Source organism: Fringilla coelebs (genome assembly GCF_963513975.1).
Source record: "Fringilla coelebs genome assembly, chromosome: 5".
In the NCBI taxonomy this organism is placed as follows: Eukaryota; Metazoa; Chordata; class Aves; order Passeriformes; family Fringillidae; genus Fringilla; species Fringilla coelebs.
The window spans coordinates 29,653,447-29,675,393 of record NC_140033.1 but is presented as its reverse complement, the minus strand read 5'-3'; the positions used below and the strand labels follow the sequence as shown (position 1 = coordinate 29,675,393).

Here is a 21,947-nt window from a genome sequence, read left to right as displayed (position 1 = left end):
GGGCCCACAACACCATACTCAGAATGCATGGCAGAATTGGAAAAATAAAGCTCTACAAACACACTGTCAGCTTATATATGTTCCTTTCATACTGCACGAACAGATTGTTTCTCCTTTAAATCCATCAGCATCAGATTTCTAATATTCATTGACTTCATTGACATCAGATTTCTAATATTCATTGACTTTATTGACATCAGATTTCATTGACTTTATTGACATCAGATTTCTAATATTCATTGGCTCCAGTGGTTCCCAGCCTGGGGGGATGGGAGTGCAGCACACATCCATTCCATGTGTGGAGACAGAGCCAACCCAGAACCAGCAGGCTTAAATCAGCCACACAGAGGTCTCTAACCTCAGCAGAAAGTTTTGTGGCATGTGCAAATCAAATAAGGTTATTGCCTCATTTCACTCTAGTCACTGAGGAAAGGGCAGCCAGAGGATGAATTTAAAATCACTGAGGGCCTCATCCTGGTGCTGCAATGGGCAGAGAGTACCTCTGATTTCCATCAGCTACCTCATTAAATGCAGAAGCACAGAAAAAAACCCGAGGACATCACGGTATTTTGATTCTCTTTGCTTTGGTTCTAGCTACCCAGGCCAAACAGATGCACGTTCTCTGCTGCAATGCCAGGTGTTAGTTTAAGACCCTACAGTGCAGCTAGCAGCACCAGTTTGGTACCTCCTTAAGTTAAAATATTTTTAGCAATGGTTACTAAGCATCAAAGCCAGACTTTCCTATATGATCTGGCCATTTTTTGCCATTGTCTGAGGAAAAGAGAAGGCATTTCCTGGGCAGCCCTATCCTGACCTCTCAAGCCAGCACACACAGCTGCCCAGGAGCATATTGCAATGCCTGGTGTCCTGGTTGGGTGCAGGATGGGTCCTTGGTGTTTTTGGTTGCCATGTCCCCAGAGGATGAGGAGCAGGTGCTGGCAGGATCAGGTCAGGATCATTAGCTAACCACAGCCCATGCATCATGCACACACAGCCCCACATGCCTCAGCCATAAACCTCTTTCCCCCCAGGGTAAAATGCCACAGAGAAGGTGGGACCATGATTAGAAAACACTAACAACTAATGGTGAACAAATGTGCCACGGTTTTATCTCTCTTCCTCTTTGAATGTAGCTTTGGTGTGTTCATTAAATATGAACTAACACTAAGAATAATATAAACACTGCTGAAATATAATAGGGGAAGAGGAATAATGCACACTGAATATTTCTGCCTTAAGTAATGATCACATATAGTATATTTAATGCTATGAACACACTTGTACTTTAAATGTCTCAAAATAGTAAATAAAAACAGGGCAGGAACTGAGAAGATGCATATATGAATGTCTATGTGTTTCAGAAACTGCCTATAGCATTTTAATGTATTTATTAAAAACATTTTTATGTGAGGACTGTTTTCAGATATCTTTGCATCTCAGAGCATGACGGACACAGACATCATGTGGAAATTTCAGGAGATGCAATGGTTTTGTATTTTTACAAGTGTTTGAGGTAAGAAATGAACAGCCAGAATTCAGAGACAAAGGCCCAACTCCTCTGTGGTTATATCTAACTTCATTGCAGTGCTGCAACTTGCTGTGGTGTCCACTCCTGAGATCTCTGTGAGCTGCTAAACTGCAAACATATTTATAATATTTCATTCAAACAAAGGTAAGAAAGGAAGTCAGTAGCCTTGACTAGAACTCACTTTCATGCTTGTGAGATCAAACTTAGTGCTCACCTTCTGACCTTCTGTTCTTTGACAAATAGAGGAAGACAGTTTGATAGGCAGGGCTGGTTTTAGTCCTTGCTAAACAAAAAAACTACTCTTAATGTTACCACCTGTATTCCTGAATGGCTTCAGTGGGGCTACTCAGCTCCCACAGTGAAAGATGACACACTACTCTTCAGAAGACCTCCTTCTTCATGTTGGTACTATCAGTGTTAATCTCTTCATTGTTTTCAAGTCCAGAAAATTTGATTTGATCTGGTCATCTGCTTTTGCTTCACCTGTCTGGATTGCTACTGACAATAATGATAACAAAACCCCATCAGGAACTGTGGCACCTTATTGAAGACACTGCTTCACCTTTTATCACTCAGTGTTGATTTAAAGAATTTAAAATATGGAGAAAACACTGCAGTGGTGGAATAACTGCTTCAGTTGAGATCCAAGCTGCAGGGACAGAAGATTGAAGACAACTCCCAGGACCAGACGAAGGTATAGAAAGGCTATCCCTGCACTATATGGCAATGAAAGGCATTAACATATACAGAACCAAGCTGTTGTTCTCCATAATTTTTGTGCTCTTCCCTCCTCAGTCTTTGCTTAGCTTCTTCAAGTTCCTAGCCTTTCTCTAAAAAGACCACTGCAAATCTTGCTCTTTTTCTCTCATTGGAGAAAATGATAATAAGACAGCAATAACTCCCTCTATGAGAGAGCAGCAATGCATGCTTGGCCTTGAATGACCTCCTCCATTAAAAAAAATCATTAGATAATCCTTTGGTCTATTATCTATTTCTGCTTATTTAAAGACAACAATTCCCAGGCTACATAGGACCCAAACAAGCACTCTGCACTTTGAATCTACACATTAACGCAATTTGAGTGTAGATGAAGCTGTGTATGCACGTCCTTAAAACAGTACCATTTGTTACTGAACTGTCTGTATTGGTATTCAGCCTTTCCACAGGAAGGTCAAAGTAATTTCAGTATTTCAGTCCACCTAAAATAAGGAATGCTTGCATTTCACTGCATGTTGCATATCTACGCCTGATTCATGACAGATGGCACCTTCCTCTCTTCCTCCTGTGACTGTGGCATGGATATCATCCTCTATTCACTCCTCAGAACCTTGCATGCCTTGATACTGCAGATTTGTTTTGCATAATGTGTGACAGATATGAAGATTCCTACTAAACCCCACAGTTAAAATTTTTATCAAGCCTCTCATCATCTGCTGTTCAGTTACATTGGCACTGTTCCCTCTGGCCTTCATGGGTGCTGTTCTCCACTGATGCAGAAATGCTGCTGCAAAGACCATTCCCCTAGTCTATTTTTTTGACCATGAAATTCTTCTCCTTCATACAATAAAGTACAGGCCACTTCCTTTCATTCAAATTCTTTTAGATCTTTCTACACCTATGTACAGACTGTCTATATGACAGCTGCTCCTTCATTCTAGAAGTTCAGGCTATAATTTTTTCTCTATTGAGATATTTTTTTTTCCTCCAGAGCAGTTCTCTATCAGCTGAAGAGCTTTATCCTGTCTCATTCTTCTTTATTATTCTCTTTTGCATGACAAAATATTAGGATGTCATGAATTAGGTATCGTGGCTCACTTGTCATCCTGACCAATAAAGTTGTTACTGCTTGTACCCACCTGTCTAACCAGTTATAACTCTGGGATTTTCTTTAGCAATGAAATTCTCTAGGACTGGAGTTCTATTCTGGCTGTCTTTAATTATCATCTGGCACAACACTGCTCTGGTCCTTAGTGATCATTGCTAGTTTCTTAATGGGACAAATACTGCTAATAGTGTGAAGAGTGAATGGCTATCCATTAATTTTCTTACATTACAAGCAAATCATGTTTGAAAACAAGCCAGTGCACAAGAACAGACAGACACTAGAAGGTCTCAAATCTTGAGATATGTAGTGACCAGGAACAGCAGTGGTCACGATTTCCTTCTGTCCTACAGCTACCCTTTAAGTTTTAAGTACTTATTTGTGTCAAACAAGAGCAACATGAAACCCCTTTATCCATTCCTGTGGAATGGCAGGCACCATAAAGCTCAGCCTCTGTGCACTTACTCCCAGGATGTCCTAGGAGTAAGTCCACCAGTTTTTTGATCAGGTAAATGTGGGGTTTCATGCATCCAAGATGACACTCTGAGGCTCCTGCTTGTTGTAAGTCAGTATAACCTGTTGAATAGCTATTCACAACTACTGACAATGCTGATTTAAAAAATATACTCAAAAGTAAATGCTTTTTGATTTTATTTCAGTGTCTCCATTTTCTGTAAGCTTTTACTCTTTTACTGCCTCAATCATGTCAGTTGACCTTATTAGCTATCAGATAATCCATCTGGATGAGAAACACCAGGTAAAACTTTTCCAGTTAATTCCTGAGTCTATTAAACTGCTAAACAAAGTGTTAATGTTACAATATTGTGTATCTGTAAAAGACAAGGAAATCAGCTCCAGTAAAGCAACTGTGTCTTGTTCTCTACTTGAAACTTCCCTAAACCACCAGCCAGTTGTAATGGTTTTTCTAACTACCTCAGTGACACACTTTATGAAAGTCATTTCTGTGGTGAATAGGAGAAATGAACATTCACTAATAACACACAATACTTATATTTACACATTTTCTGAGACTACATCCTACTGTCAAGGGAAATCACAACAGAAGAGTCAATTTTTCTGGTACCCTTGAAAATATCTGACTATGATGTGGAGAATAAAAAAAAGAATTTAAATATATTGCTGTACAATAATCTTCAACAATATCAGAATATTGCAGAAGCACATGCAATGAAACATATACCACTGCTTTGTAGGAAATACATGCACGCTGCAGCTGAACAGTAAAATGGTATCTGGGGCATTTCAGGATTTGTAAACACTGCTAATGACATTTGTACCTATTTGAGAATAGCAAGCTCTACTTAGGGTTCTAAAGTAATTTTACATTAGGACAACTGTCTGCAGCAAACTTCAGCTGTATTGAAATGAATATTGTTCCTTCTCCTTCCAAATATCCACATACATGAGTTTCCTTGTTGCCTGATATTTATGTTTTAATGGTGTTTTTTAGTGTTGCCTAAACCTGAGAAGAGACATTTGCTGTAAAATACTTGAGCAGGTATTTCCTCGCTATAAGCTTTGCAACACAATAAAAATGGTGTTATAAAAATAAAGAGCATCTGGAGCAAGGGGATTACTGTGTGTTGTTCACTGTAGGTGGAAAGTAAATCAATCTAAAGCTGCATCAATGTTAGAAATGCATGACTGAGAAGCCACTCTGTCCTGGACAAAATTCCTTTGGATTATTATAAGTGCCCTGAAGAGCTTTACCATCACCCATTCTGAGTCCCCAAAATTTGTGTCTGGTTCCAAAGAAAACTAAAAATTGCCCTTCAGTATTCAGTGTGATCTGAAGTGGCAGATTTGGACCAATGGTCTCAGTTTGAAACTTTCATTCAGCTTATTTTGGTTTAGCTATAACTAAAAAAAATTGCATGTGCAGGGTTCAGCTTGCTGCAATTAAGGCAGTGAAACAGTAATATTAAATTTCCATTGGGAAAAACCCCAAGTATTACACGCTGCATTTGACTGATATTGAAAAAATAATAGAGCTGAAGGTGATATAAAGTAAAAACACTGAATGCATATGAAACACAGAGAGAAATATCTCATGAATTTAAATGTGGGGTTTGCAAATAAGTCAATGTGAATCCCTTTTCCTTAATAAAATGGTAATAGCTCCTTCCAAAATTATTTTCCTCTTCATAACTTGTGCTAATTAATATATCAGTTCCAACATATAAGGAAAGATAAAGGAAACTGTGTGCAAACGTTGTGAGAAGAAAGGCTGACAGCAAAACATGGATATCTGTATCTAATTTTTGTTTCAGGGACAAGAGTAATATGGAATATACTTGGTCTTCCCAGCTCTCTCTGGTTTTTTAAGTTGGTGGTAGGGTTTGCAGTGGCAGCACACTGTTTGCAAACACAGCTTCATTTCCTGAAGGCAACTTATTCCTGAGCCCCTCTCCATGCTACCCCTCTACCTCCAGTTTTATCCTCAAAAGCTGTAGTGTGGCCATTAGGCACATCTGTTCCAGGAGCTGAGAAAAATAAGAAAACAGTTAAGTCTCCCTATGTAAGTACAGGCCTGCTAGTTTTATCATTTTTGGCAAATAAGAGGCTACACAAAGCTAGTGTGCGGCTGGGATAACGGCAGTGTATCTTCCACTGAGGGCACAGCATTACATTTGTCATTCTCTGCAGCTCAGTGACATGGCATATCCTCTGATTAGAGAGAGTGCATGCCACTTAATAGTTGCAGAATTATTTGCTTAAGCTCCCTCTTTCCTATCTGCCCTCCCCTCTCCAAAAAACCCATTCATTTTCTTATCCCTTGAGGTAGTGATGCTAGTACTCTATGTTACACATACATAAATTACATCCCTTAGAGAATAAACAATATCATAACCCAAAAGGATGGTTTTCAATGTGAATAAAAATTAGGGAAGATAACTCTTTTCTACAGCCTCCTCTCTGATGCCCAATGCAAAACTCACTTCCTGAGCATGAGAAAGGAAAAATGCAATTTCAGCTTTTTATACGAGAGCAATATATCTGCCTTTGCCAAGCACATGCAGAAAACATGAACTTCATCCTAAAAGGTTTTCAGTGTTTAGAAACCTCCTGGGAGAGCTTGTCAAAAACACAGTGAACCAAGTTCTAATTGCACAAACTCGCCCTGGTCTTGGCAAACACAACTGTTTGGTCTGAATTTCAAAACTGTTCCCATCAAAATCCTTAGGAGCAGAGAAAATGTTATTGAAGTGTGTTTTCGAGTCTCAAAGACAAAATCAAAGGCTGGTGGTATGCAATGAATTGAAGGGTTCTCCTAGTGAGATTTGAATCTAAATATAGCAACTATGTTGACCATAAGTTAAGGCTGAATTAAAATTAAAAAAAAAAGAAAAAAAAAAGACAGATGAGACAGGGTGAGACAGGGTGGAAGGGTGGACAAGCTCAAAAGATTTGGCAATTCAGTGTAGATAAGAAACCATATATAAAGCTCTTGGCAGAAGCTTATCAAAACTAACAGACGCTCTTGAAGGATGTCCTCCTGCAACCCTTCTATTTAGTGTTTACTTTTCATCTGCAAGAAATTCTTTTCCCCCCTTCCTACTGATGTTACTTTTAGAAAACAACTTGCTAATTTCTATTAGAGAGAATTGTCTTTGAGGAAAATCATAAGTGCCCCATGAGCCACTCTTCTTGGAGGGGAAGTTGGTCTCTTACACTATTTCCCTTTTCAGAAATTTTGCTCTTTCATCTACACGCATAACACTGTATCTATCTAATTTTTGCCACAAACAATAACACTTAAATTCTTTTCCCTTTACTGTCTTTTCTCCCACAACTTTCTCCCTAACATCTGCAAGTGATAGACTTAATTCATAAGTACATATTTTTAATTTTAGGAACTTTCCTGACAAAAATTTTGGGAAATGACACGCTGACTGTTCTCAGAGACATTGTTATGTGGGCAGTAAACAGACACAGGATCTTGCCTGCAGATAAGTGCATGGCTTCCAAACTTCCAAACTCCAAAACTTTTAATTACTGCCATCAATGAACCAAGGGAGCTACATTACAGCAACTGAGTGATTACTCTGTCAGTCTGATTAATAGGCAGGTAGAGTTTTAAAGCAAGGTTCTGCATGTGTATATGCAGGCAGGCAAGAGCTAGATGTGTGTGGGGATTTTTGTGGGGAGTTCCAGTTTAACTAGTCAAGACCATAACAGTGGACACAGTTAGTGAAACTTTCTGAACAGGAAAGTATAGAATTCAAACATTGTTTTCAACAGTTTAAAGAAATGTTAAATCAATTTTCTCATCAGAGGAGCTGGTTTAGAACAATTCACCAAGTCAAGAAAATGAATGAGCTGTTCTTTCACAGCATTCCTCAAGGAGGAATTATCCCAAATGATATGGTTACTTAATACGAACATTTATAAAGGGACAGTCATTATGCGAATTATGTATTTTACATAATTTATTCCAACGTTCAGTTTATAGCAGCACTTTTATCTTCCTTTCATTCAGTGATAAAAAAAGGCATCAATTATAATTCTCCTAACATGTCTACAGAACAAATGTCTGCTACTGATGTGGCTGTGCTCATTCAAACATATCATTATTCATCAGAGGGTCCCAGGCAATCTCCATTTACCAAAATAACGAATAGAGAGAAACTGCACACTTACATGTAGCAGTTTTGGTACACGAGAAATGCTCTACAAAACATATTTAGGGATGTCCTGGCCTGTAGCAGTGCTACCTGCTATGTGTTGACTTGGCTGGGTACTTCTGCTGTTAATTATGAAAATGCAATTAGAGCCCAGAGAACAACAGGCTTGCTGCCATGTTTTTAAAAGAAAAGAGAGATCATTGCTTTGATGTCTCCTCAGACACAGTACACTTTTCCTAAGGTTTTTCCAGTTTACATGTACAAAGCATGGCTTCAAGATATGCAAATATGCAAGAAATAGGAGCAAACCAGATTATAACAAGTACTACTGCAATGTCAAAGAATCTATAATCAGAATTGGAGAGTTACAATGCAGAGAAAAAATGCTGAACCACACAGCATGTTATTATTACAGGAATGTACTATTTAGAAATTGAAGACTACTGGGTTATTGGTCTGCATCAGCATGCCTGACAGCAGAGCTCGGCCAAATGGTCTGGTCTGCCCAAAATTCAATTTCACTAGATTCTGCAAGCAAAAATTCAAAAGCTAAGTTACTAATAAAAAAAAATTTCTCATGTGCTATAGTGAAGACACCCTACTAGACCTTGCAATGCTGAAAAGCCCTGAAAGCTCCAGCTCATTGTCTTTCTACTTCAAATCTCATTCACAAATGAGAGACTTCCCCGATCAAGGCTACAAAAACCACTGACCAGAAAAGAATTCTTTTAAAGTTTTTGCTCAAGTGAGCCATAGAAGATTACAAGCTCCTATAGGAACATAGCACAGGGGGATACATAATGCATGACAAAATTCATTTTAACATTTTCCTGTCTTGTATTCTTGACCAATATAGAGATTGATCAAAGTATTGACTACTCCTTAACAGTCACTTAGAATGACCAAGCCTTTTGTTAGAAACTCAAAATAAGAACTAGTATTAGTATTTGAATGCTCTTTTCTAAAATATTCATACACTTTTTGCCTCTCATTCCCAATTATCTTCTGAGTTTTCCTGCAGTCAGCAGACAAACTTTTCACTTTAAATGCTGAGTCAAAATTCAAGGAAAATATCTCTCATTTAACTCTTGTAGCAATCATTTAAGAAGCAAGCAGTACTATTTCCTTCTGATAAACATACTATTCAAGTCTACATTGCCTCATGCCTAATTCTAAATACTTAATTGTTTCCTATGAACTCATACTGGACACATGGAAATCCTTTTGCAAATAAAGAGAGTGAAGCCCCTTGAAACAGATTCTTTGATAGAAAAGAGAGTTATTAGAGGCTTGCTACTTAATTGGCACTAATGACAACATTCTACTTCCCTGAAAAAGCACTGAAAATGTTCACTGATTTCCATGATATAAGGGCAATTACCAATCATATAACTGATATCTACATTTATATTCTTATGAGTATGATTCTGCACAATGATTTCTACCAGAATGTGTTACCTTTTTGGAACTAAATCACTAAGGAAAATTAAGTGCATGTTCTCATTCTAACTTTAATGTTACAGAAATCTTTGATTTAGACACAAAACACAGTAATAATTTCATTTAATTTTCTTATGCAACCTTAAGGCTCATCTAGCCTGTATGGTTCTGTGTGTGGCAATACAGACACAGTTATTCTATCCCCAACAGAACTTGCAGTTTAGCTACAGTTTTTTTAAGATTCTCACCACTTTTCTTAATTTCCAGTAGCAATCTGGAAATTCTTATAAACACCTTTTAGAAACAAAGAACACCATTAGTTGATACAGTAGATAAAATGCATTTGCTGGATAATACTGTCCTGATAGATTGACTCTCACTGTCCCAGTGAGCAATATTTTCTGAAGAGCTCTTTGCAGAAGAAACCTCACAAATGTGTATATTTGCATTGGGACACACTGTAGAAATTTATTTTCCACAACTGTATGCAGAACAAAAACTTAATTTTCCACTTTTTTGGACATTTCAAAACTGCTTATCCCTACAAGCACTATGTAAAGGAAAAGCAAGATTTTTATGGCTAGAAAAATGAATATAAAATTTAGGTTGAGAATAGTGGCATGGAAGTGGCTAGATAACAACTCTGCTCAGACTCTGAGTATCACCAATATGAACCAGGCATTTTGTCTGCAAATCAACACAGTTGTGTCAAGTTGGAGCCGCCATCTCAGTGAAGGCTAAAAAGGGAGCCAGGATACTGGAGCACAGTTGTGTAGAGCTGGGTAAAGTCTCACCTCTGCTGGTCTGAAATTCAGCAGGTCAAGGGAGCTGTTCTTCCTTCCAGATCCCTCCCACAGAGCAACAGAGTGAGAAAACTCAGCCCTTAGTGAAGTTTTATAAAAGCAACTGAAAGAAATGCAGGAAGTTCCTTGCAGTATAAAAAGAGAGTGGTTTCAGGTTTATTTTGCTATAAAAAATGGCACTAGAGGAATTCATACACAAGAGCACCCAGCTACCACCGTGGCAGGTGCCATATAGAAAAGCCAGAAATCACAGTGCTGCTGCTTATCATGCAAGTGGGCTTGTGCACATACTGACCTCATTTGCTTATAACTTTTCCAAATATAACTGCTTGGTCTGAACACAGCCCATGTCTGGTGTGCACCTCAGGCTGTTTTATTTTCATTTTTTTTTCCTATTTGGTTCTATGTTTCTGGTTTAGGGTTTTGACATTTTCAACTAGCACCATTTAATCACTTCTGAGAGTGAGACCAAACAGAAAATAAGTTGCTTTGGTCTGTAGAGATATCTCAAGTGGAGACATACAGTTTAGCAAGGGAGTAACTTTGCGTCAGAGATGTGCCTCTTGCTTCCCTGTAAATACCTGCCCCAAACTGAAAAACTTTCAGGTACCTTTGAAAAGTCAGTAATTTTCATACTTGCAGGAATCTAGCTAAAGGTTCAGAAATACGCATTTTCCCAAACTGCGCATCACTCAGCATGCCAAAGAGTCCCTGCGCTCCTCGAGCATCAACCTCTTGTGAAACTGCAAATCTCAGAAGAGAGACAGAGCATCCTCCATCTCCCCTTTGTCTCCACCCCCATTTTTTTGCTGCTGCTGCTGCTGGCAGGACTCTGAGCTGCACTCAAACAAGGACTGAGGTGGCCCTGCACAGCAGCCAAGAGACAGAGAGCCAGCTCTCCTCTAATTACTAATCCCAAGTACACTGTGTGCAGCTGCAGCTAGTCAAGTACAGCTTGAGCTAGGCATCTGGACCTAAGGGAAGATGGAGGCAAAAAGGCATTTGGCTCTGGGTCTGAGACTGAGTGTAGCAGGGACTAGTTTTTGAAATTAATTTTAATTTTTTTGTCTTTTTATTTTGCACATGGCACAACATAGCAGTGTTTTGAAAGTAAAGATATTTAGACCTTTTTCAAGCTGTACATAGCCAGAGCAAAACTTTGTATTATATGCACTGGAACAGGCTGCTCAGGGAAGCAATTAGGTCCCCATCACTGGAGAGATGCAAAAGACACTTTGATGTGATGTTTAGGGATAAGATTGAGTGGTAGACTTGGCTGTATTGGATTAATAACTGGATCTTAAGGGTCTTATTCTACCTAGATTATTCTATGCTAAAACCTGTCCTCCTCCCTCCCCAGCAGCCATCTCTAAGAGGCTGAGCAGAAGGCTTGGCATCTCCATGTGCAGCCACACAGCCTGGGTCATGCTGTGAAAGGAGATGACCACAGAGACACAAGGGTTTGCTAGGAAAACTGGAATAGACTACACAATAGGAGGGGGAAGAGAGCAGAGACTTGAATGAGGGCAAGAGGGTAGGGATGAGAGCAGGAGGTTGGGATCAGCTGGTTAAGGAAAAAGGGACCGAATTAGGGAGAGGGGGAAGGGAGACAAGGAGTGATTCTGGTTTGAACAGCAGGGTAGATGAGTCGGATTGACTAAATATGGAGCCTAGAAATGAGAGACATGAAGACTTAGAGCTGGAACTGGATATAAATAATGGGATATGTCACAGAACTGGACACAAGGAGGACCCAGGATGGGGGCAAAAAAGGAGACACAGAGAGAGGACTTTGAAGTGACAGGAAGGAAAAAGCCATGCTTGGGGATGTGATCAGAAAGTGTCAGTACCACACTGGCTCTGGAGTTTGGCCTGGTCACCATGCCTCGAATTATCACCACTCTCTGCTGTTAACGAGCAGATGTGAAGTCCAGAGGCAAAGTATACTTCTCTCCTTTCTTATGAACTGTCTCATTGGAAGAAAAAGCACACACTGCTATTAGCAGTTGCTCACATGGCAAACATCCCTGCAGGGGAGGTAAAAGTTCCAGTACCTGATAAGACACATTGGATTCATATGGCAGGCTTTTGATTTTGAGATTGCTATCATTTTGTAAAAAAAATATCAGATTTATGCACACAGAAAGTCTGGCATTAAGGCATCTGCCTGAATATTTCAGTGGTGAAGACTCAAGAACTCAAACTAAGGTTATCTGTACCTTGTGGGTAGGCATGGTACAATCTTAATTACGGGATCACAAAGAGTTTGTTCCAGAAGAAACAACCTTTTTTTCATTAAAGAGTATCTAACTTATGATTGTGAGGTGGAAACATATAGTGACAGAGACCCCTGTAGCTCTCCTGCACTCTGCATCTGCTGCACAAGCTGGAAAGTGTGTGGGAAGAAGGGAATAAATGCAAGAGACAGCAGCAGATGTGAAAACATTTGCCTCCTGTTACAGAAGTCATTGCTGCTAGGAGAAACTGAATTTAACCAGCTCTGCTATGACACCTCTCTCAACCTATGCTGCTACGAGACATCTAAGAGATATCAAGTGAATTTCTAGAACCAAACAATTATTTTTTCCCTGTGGGATTGCCTTCCCACCCTACCTATGCTTAGATTTGTATAAGTGACAAGTGCCCATGGCTGGTATTGAAACTAACAAGAGCTGGACCTGAATATATCACCCCTGAGAATGGGAATAGTTGACACAATACTCGTGGGGAGAACAAAAGTCTTGTAGTGCATGGCACTATACAGATAGGACTGAATTGTACTCCTTTAAGATCAGCATAAAAAAGTAACCAGACTTTTTATGGAGCTAGATATTTGACACAGTTATAGGCATCATTCAAAGCAAGCAAAAAAATTGCTTTTAAAATAGTTTGAATGCTACAAGAGAAATAGGGCTGTCAGTATAATAATATATAAGATTACATCAAGTTAATATGTGGCTCTGTCTGTTACTGATGAAATAATATGCTAGACCCTCCTCCCTCAATTAGGTAACTGCTCAGATAAGAGACAAATAATAATATGAATTTTCATAATAATGTCCTCAGACATCTCAAATTAGGGGCCCTTTGACTTTAATTTCTTTGTGCCTCAGTATAAAATGTGGACAATAATGGACAATAATACTCCTGTTGGGAAGGCTATTGTGAAGATAAATCTATTAATGCTTGAGAAGCCCTTAGGAAATACAGCAATGAGTGTCACAAAAAAAGTCCACAAGGAAATGAATGATTTCATCTTCATATCAAGGTTCCAATCATGTGCAGTAAGTAAGGCCTGGGGCCACAGGCTGCACAGAAAAGGTAAACCAAAATATCAAATAGCTTCTCATTAAGTGAACACCATTCATCCAGTGCAGCAAGTGAGAGAGGTCCTGTGGAAAAATGGAATGTGAACAGATAATTAAAGATTGTATCACAATGCACGGACAAAATAGGGGTGAAAAGTTTATACTGGTGACTTAATTCTGACATCTCCTAATTCCTGAATGCATGATTCTGCAGCGTCAGTGGTGTTGTCACATTTTTAACACCATTTTTTACATGTCACTGTATTCATCTTGCTTAAATTATCATCTGCTCATTTCTGATATTAGGCTTGTTTGTGTGATGCTTTTCTTTCTCTAATCCCCTGTATTTAGAACACATTGTCCAGATATGAAAATCTTTGCAGCCTGACCTTGAGGAACAGTAAGAGTTTGTGTAATTTAGATTAGTGCAGTAATTGTTTGGCCCAGATGCCAGAAACATCCCCAAGGGTATTTAACATTCATTCAGAAGATGTAGCTGTTGCTTTTCAACTTAAGGTCAGGATGAAAGCACAACTTGGAGCCAAAAGAACGTGCTGCAGCTCTTGCCTGGGAGGCGGCAGTTGCAGGCGGCTGGGACACCACCAAGAAGCTGCCCTCAGAAATGTCACCCAGCACAGTCTGGGAAGTCTGGGCAGCTTTCTCCAACACACAGTCTGCAAAAACTGAGCCAAATCAGCATCATAAAAATGTACACTCTCACTCTTGACATGGAGCAAAAATCTTCTTGGTTTCCTCTAACTCTAGCTGTCTGATAAAGCAGATCACTTAATCACGTCTTTTCTGCCACCTACTCCTTAACAGATTGTGTGTTATAGATGGGATCAGTGCTGCTGTGGAGAATTGTTTCTCCACTTTGGGCACACAGTTCTGAAGTGGAATGAAATTTCATTATAGACCAAATGCATGCTGCACATTGTATATAGTCAAGTCCAAAAACCACCTGAGCGAAACTAAAAGTAAAGAGCCATCCAAGGAGGATTATAGGATTATATCCTTAAATCCATAGTGAGATACATTAGAAAGTGATGTACACTGTTTTCTCATTTTCATCTACAAGCAATAGAATGGATTACCTAGCCACAAATTTCCATCATTTAATTCCTCGTGTGGTACGTGATGCGGGAAACAACATCACAGCAAAGCTCAGTGAGAACTGATGGAGAGTGAAATCAAAGCTGGGTTTATATGAAAGAAAGAGCTTCAATGTCTCTCCTGAAAGATGAAATAAAATCACAGACAGAATGACCATTACCAGCCAGAACAACTACAATGCAGTCTTCTGACTTATTGTATCACTACATTAATGCTAGCAGGGGTGCAAGCCATGAATTCACTGAGAAGTGCAGTGCTCCAGAGGCTTCTACGATCGTTGAAAAAGAGATGGAAACAGAGTTGGCCAGGACAGAGTAAAAGCTTCTTGAAGGTGGTGGCCAAATTTGGCTGGCCACAGCAGGAAAGCAGCCCTGCCAAGGTTGGGTCACTGAAACCATGAGTACTTCCCCGGAGTGGGGCACGACCACCAGCAGCTGCCTCTGGTCTGTGCCTCCCCCTGCGCTCTGGTGCACCGTACAGTGCTGCTGGATGGAGGGACACCACTGCAGGGGATTAAGCCAGTTTCAAATCTTTCTCTCTGCTGATGTGTCACCATGCACAGCAGGACTATCCTGCTGCCACCATGATCTTACTGCAGCGACAGGGAACTGCTTGCAAATGTCTGCTAGGAGCTGGAGGTGGCCAGGCTTGAAGCTGCAGCCATGACTGCTGGGCCTGGGCTTATTTCTCCCTTATGGTCCTCATAAGTGCTTCAAACAACCCCCAGCTTTGGGCTGCCTTAGGACACACACTGCCTTCCCCAGAGCCAGTCCTGAATGCAGCTCTTTAATTCAGCTGTTTTCATCCAGGGAGAAATGGATTCCATGCCTGCTGTGACTGATTTCAGAGGCTCTGACAGCTCCAACTTGCGTTGGTTGCTAATGGATAGTCCCCTCCACGCCTGTGGCTGCCCTCTCTGCTAATGAAGAGGGAGATGAAAGCACATGGCACCATCACACACTACCTGAGGCTGTGTCATTCTGGCATTAGAGGTATCAAGACAAGTTCAGCATTGCTGGCTACTGCAGCAATCAAAAAAGTGTTGGGGAGAATGAGGTGAAAACTACAGCTCTCTCCCAATTTGAGCAGCATCACCTTTGTCTCTGCTCATACCATTTTGACAAGAGTGATGACGTGTTGATGTGCCTACTGCACCATTGGCTCAGGCAGGGCTCCAAGGAATCTGAATGAAAAATTATATTGCAAATACTATCTGGTTACTAGGAAGAAATAAAGAAGAGGTTAATTATTTGGGGACCAGCTGAGGCATAGTACAGTCCAAAGTCAGCTGCAGGACACTACTGAGACTATTTGGGAGACTCTATAGGCATGTTGATTTTGTTGTTTTGCTGCTCCAGTGGGAAAGACAGAAATTACACTGTGTTATGTAGTGCTGGTGCACAATCTATCTGTCAGACCTGGTGTTATTCTGGGGAGCCTCCTTTCTCTAAAAATCATTACATGACAGAGAAGCAAACATGGTCAGATTCCAGAAGAAGGAAACTTTTTAGCTTCTGACGTGTAGGAAACTAGAAACCTGGTTGACTGAAGGCCACACTTACACTACACCTATGACCCACAGGGACATGATGCCAAACACAGTACAGCTGAGTAATTAAATGGTAGTTGAAACTCAGAAACCATCATAACCTATAATTTCAAATCACCAAAAGCACTAGGGAATACTTCCCCTCCTCTATACATATGGAAAAAAATTATTTATTGATGGGCTCAGTAAAGTCTGGATTCTAACAGATGTAAAAATATCTAATGCATTTGGTATCTCAAGACAGTGATTAAATATGTCTGTTTTGTTATACAAATAAAACCAGAAGCTTTATAGCATGTTAGAAGAAGTCAAAGGCAATAAAAGTAATTGTCTTTTTGTTAACATTTCATATTACAGGCTTCAAACATTTTGAGGAAGTATAAACATCTGCCATTCAATCAGCTTCACAGAAATAACTCAGCTAGACTAACAATCTCAAGCTTATTCTTCTTTCTTTTCCCCTCTAAAGTTTGATTAAGAGCAACCAAGCTGTTCTTGCTCCCTCTTCTTACCTGAACTCAGTATTAATGATAGGTGGATCCGTATGCTCTGTACAGTCTTGTATGTTCAATATGCCATGTAGCTAAAGGTAAGATATGGATGGGCATAAAAATTGTTGCCAAGGCAGTGCTCTGTCTAATGATGGCAAACTGAGGTTTATCTTTCTCTTTTTAATTCATTGCTTGCATTTAAAAATTGCAAGCAAGTCTGTCGCTTAGAAAGCAGCTGAATTTGTTCAGCCTCATCTCAGAATTTTTATTTTCATATAAAAACCTGTGTAACGCTCATAACAAAGCAGATTTCTACAGTCAAATAATACATTCCAGAGCATTGCTGTGGAGAGCTGAAATTATCTGAAAGCCACCATTACTGTTATATCAACATAAATCACTCCAATATACTCTTAAGCAACGCAACATTTCTTACACATACACCCAGCAATAACAAAGCCTACCACACACTGATTACAGCAGAATCTACGAAAAGGCTCTCCTTGCTGTTAAAGATGAAAATAGTCCCATGAAAGATTGGCAAACAATTCCCAGATTTTCTTGTTCCTGTGAGTGTATGTTTTTCTGTGAATTTGGGCTGGATATGTTGGTTTCCAGGGGGAGTATGTGAAAATGCTGGGTCTACTTTTAGACAACTGCTTTGTTATTTCAGGCAAATATCTGCACTGCCAAAGAAGGGCCTCAGTGTCACATGTATGGCATGTCCCCGTTGTCAGGGTAAAAGGGAATGACTGTGACAAATGAGAAGCTATTTCAGCTAATTCATTTTGTGTCTAGTCATCTCAGAGCCATGAGGCTCCAGCTGGGACTGGTGCCTGATTACACAAGAAGCTGTACCAAGTCAGCCTCCTTCGCTGAGCACCTTGGGGGCTGAAGCAGACAATCACATAAATAGTGAAAGAAAAGAACTACAGTTGTTCCTCTTCTGCAAATGAGGAACTAAGTGACAGAGCTAAAAAAAGGGCTCAGCCCTCAGCCAGTATAAATTGGCACAAGAGGATTCAGGTCATCACAATACACCAAGTTACAGTGGCTAAAGAAAACACTGGAGTTGGATTTATAATGCCTGAGATAAATATAATGCACCCAAGCAAGATTTAACCATCTGCAATCAGTATAAAAGATGAAATGTACTTAAAAATACTGTGCTTCACATGTCTTGTTCAATAAAATCCACAACATAAAATGATGGTGCCAGTTATCAAACTAGACAAGCACAGAATGGTAACACTGCAAGAAAAACCAGACAGCTCGTTAAAATGGTAAGGTGTATAATGTGCACCAAGGGACAAAATACACCCACCTTTTCTCAGCAGAAAATAATTTTGCTTATAATTTTCTTAGTCCCAAAGTAAGTGAAAAACTTGAAGAAATAAACTGAAATTTATAGTGGGGTCTGGCAAGGGGGCAAAAGAACATTTCAAGGATTTTTAGAAGGAATTTATATATCCTGCTGGATCTTGGAAATATTTCAACAGAAACTTCTGGGTCTTAATTACTCATATCAATGCTTTTTGCCCCTTATCACCCTTTTACATTAACACTACCTACATTTGCATTAAACTCTAAAGTGTTTCCTTTAAACGAAAATCATTGGATTGCCAAAGCATTATTTCATTCTCTGATCTGTAAGTATGTAATACATTTCCATCCTCTTTGCCTTATCCTCAGTAAGCAACAAAGTGAAGGAGGTGTGGAAGCTCCATGCCCTGGTTACTCAGAGCCTTACTTGCCTGCCAGGAGATGGGCAGGGACATTTCCCTCTGTAGGACACTCCATTTCTATGTGCTTGCTCCTGAGCTGGCCATTTCTGGGACCACACTAACTAGTCCCTCTTAGCACACAATAACTCTCTCCCTTGTTACCAGTCACAGAGAGATGAGACAGGAAAATCAAGAGAAAACAGATGCCTAATGGAAAGTGTAGCTCAGTAGAGCTCGTGTTCTGTGCTCAAAATTGAAAGGAAAGAGACTTGATATCATTCAAAGCAGTGACCCTCAAAGAAAAAAAAACCCCAAAACCACAAAAAACCCCAGTACTTTGGGACTGAGGAATTCAATGCAGCTATAAATCCATAAGTAGGAGCTGTAGAGGCAGATTCAAGAAAAAAAATCTAGGATAGGAAAGAAGGATTCACATCTAACCCACTACAAAGAAATGCCAGGGTGCCAATAAAGGCATGAGAAACATGATACTTTTTTTGGTTAAATAGTATTTAGGAATATACTCAGGTATATTGAATTGAATAGGGTCACTTGAATTCCATAATAAGTACAAATAAAATGAAGCTGTAGGTCAAAATTGTTCCTTTCTACTCCTTTAATTCACTTTTATTTTCAGGATTATTTTCGAATGTTTTACATCAGTACTGATAAAGAACACTTCCACAATCCATAGATAGATAGATAGATGAGGATGTAGGAAGGACAAAAGAAGAGGGGGGAGTCTTTACTGTGTGAGAGACTGCAGGAAGGAAAATCTATTACTTGCTACAGAAAGGTTTTTCCCAAAGTCACCCCACTTGAACCTGTCCCTTCTCCTTCAGAGATCTGCAGGCCACAGGAGATACACTACAAGAAAGCCAGCCCTCACAGCAGGATTCTTGGGCAAACATTGCACAATTAGCTGAGTACAAGTGTGTCTTCAAAATGGTTACCCGTTTCTGTAATGCTGTTTGACAGGCGTGCCTAAAACCTGCTAGGAAGAGCAACATACTCCGAGTGGAATGAAACACTGTGCATAATTCTGACAAAAGTAGTCCAGGGTGTATGGCTCCTCCCTGTAAAACCTGCCTCAGAAATGGAGCTGGATCTGTCAGCAGTTTTCTTGAAGGCAGATTTCCATCTCCTCTGATTCATCTGAAAAACATGGCACTGGTCACCTGCCCTTATTGCTAAGTTCCCATCTGAGAGATGACCTTATCAATGTCTGTCAGTATCTGAAGGGAAGGTGTCAAAGGGATGGAGCAGGGCTCTTTTTGGTGGTACCAAGCAACAGGACAACAGGCAACGGGCAGAAAGTGATGCCCAGGGAGTTCCACCTGAGTATGAGGAAGAACTTCTTTCCTGTGCAGGTGACCATGCTCTGAACAGGTTGGCCAGAGGGGTTGTGGACTCTCCCTCACTGGAGATATTCAATGGACACAGCCCTGTGCAATGTACTCTAGGGTGACTCTGCTTGAGCAGGGAGGTTGGACCAGGTGACCCACTCTGGTGCCTTCCAACCTGGCCCATTCTGTGATTGCATGTGATTTAATACTTTGCTCTCTCAACAGAGGATTATTGCAGTAGCAATGCTAAAACTACACTTTAAATAAAACATGACAACATATTTTCACAGTCCAAATAAATAACTTCAAGTAAATAAATAACTCCATTCTACAAATATCACTTAGAAATGCAATTAAAAGAGCCTCTTGCTTTGTGTTATAAAAATATGAAAGAGTACTCAGGCCAAGCTGTTTCACTTAAGATTTTTCTCTATATTCAGCAACTCCAAAATACTGGGATTTCATTTTTCAAAGCCAAAAGGATGGTTTAACAGTTATTTTATATGAAGACAGCTCTGTTTTTCTAGCCTGCATGCAATGTCAAATTCAGTATAGCTTGATACATTTTCATTCATACTTTCATCACAGCTCTATAAAGTACAATAATTTATTATACATTCTCTTGAATCTTTTTGAAACATCAAACAAAATGTAAAATTCAAAGGTAGAGAAAACAAAGCACCAGAAATCTTATGAGAAAAGCAGAATTATGAGAAAAAGAGTATTTCCTTTCTTATCCTCTCAGTTCTAACCATGAACCACAGTGAGCACTGAACAGTAGTGGACATCACCTATAGGACTCTACGCACCTTTCAAGCCCAGGTACAGCAGTGATAAAATCTGAGTGCCATCACTGCCACCTCTATGATAATTACTCAAGTAATAGATAGCTTTTTAAAGAGAACTGAGTGTCTCAGAAACGCTCTCTGCTGGCAGAATTAATAATATATTGGAGAGGATGGACCCATTGGTTCTTCTCATATTATTTGCTGACCTTCAGTTCAACAGTCTAACATGTCTAGAACTAAGAGCAGTCATGGACCTTCCATGCTCCTCTTCCTTACCTCAGCCCAAATGACATAATTTATCACAGAGCTTTGGGTGAATTATTCACACAAGGCTCAAACACATGCAGATGCAAAGGGGAGAGCACAGCATCACATGAAGAAGGTTTCTGGACACATATTTGTGACCCAGACTCCTTTCTTAGCAGGCAGACATCAGGCAGATTACAATGAACCATCTCCCCAGTTAAGCTTTCAGACAGAAGTCATTACACTACAAGGACCTGTCATCAAGTAAAAAAAAATTCATGTAGAAGTGGAAAGCTGAATTTTAATAGCAAATACTAATTTTCATCTGTTAAAATATCTTAGTGTGTGTATACCTAATATTGTAAATGCTTGAAATTTGGAAGTATTTCTTTCTTGTTTGTCTGAATTTATCTCATCTTCCTAAGGGAAGATTTGAGTTTACAAAACAACCAGCTTCCGTTTCTTTTCCTGATGTAATTTTTGCAGAAAACACTTTCAAACTTGGTAAGTCATGCAGTTCTTACTTATCACCCTAAGAGAAACCAGCAATATTTTCACAATAAAAGAACAGAGGCCTTTTTTGCAAAGTTACTGAGAATGATGTTACAAAATGCCACAACTCATAGTGATTGCAAACTAAACATTTATTTACCTTTTTGTAGCCTTAGCTAAACACTATTTGCTCTAGAGGAAATTGAGTGACTAGGCAGCCTCAGCAGCCTGAGCAAAACATTGGGAGAGTGTACCTGCATGACAATAAGAAGGTCAAACACCAAGATGAAAGAAGCCAAGAAGGCTCTTGAGACCTCATCACTTGGCAGAAATCCACGATTCAGCTTGTCCCAGCTGATCCAGTCAGTAGTGATGACAAGCACAACTACAGAGGTCAGAGTAAACAGAACCGTCCTGGAAGGAAGAAGAAAAAATAGTTCAGAGAGAATACGATAGCAATAAAGATGCATCATTCTATTTTATCTGTCTTCTAACGGCCAGCTAGTATTTTATCAGCACTTTCCCACCAATGAAAACAGACTAAAGAAAATTAAGTGCACAAACAAATCTTTTAATTTAAGAAAGAAAGCAGTCAGCTGTATCCTTAGTGAAAATAAATTTAGTAGCTAGTACTAAGCACGTTGCAAAATT

General features: G+C 39.6%; 1 protein-coding gene across 1 annotated transcript in view; it reads right to left on the bottom strand.

Moving 5' to 3' along the window:
- The window catches only part of TMEM117 (transmembrane protein 117), a 179,468-nt gene that overhangs the window by 13,576 nt on the left and 143,945 nt on the right, over window positions 1-21,947 (bottom strand). The window contains exon 6 of the mRNA XM_084206039.1: window positions 21,551-21,710. Within this exon, the coding sequence (XP_084062165.1) occupies window positions 21,551-21,710 (160 nt within the window). The remainder of the gene's footprint in view (window positions 1-21,550; window positions 21,711-21,947) is intronic.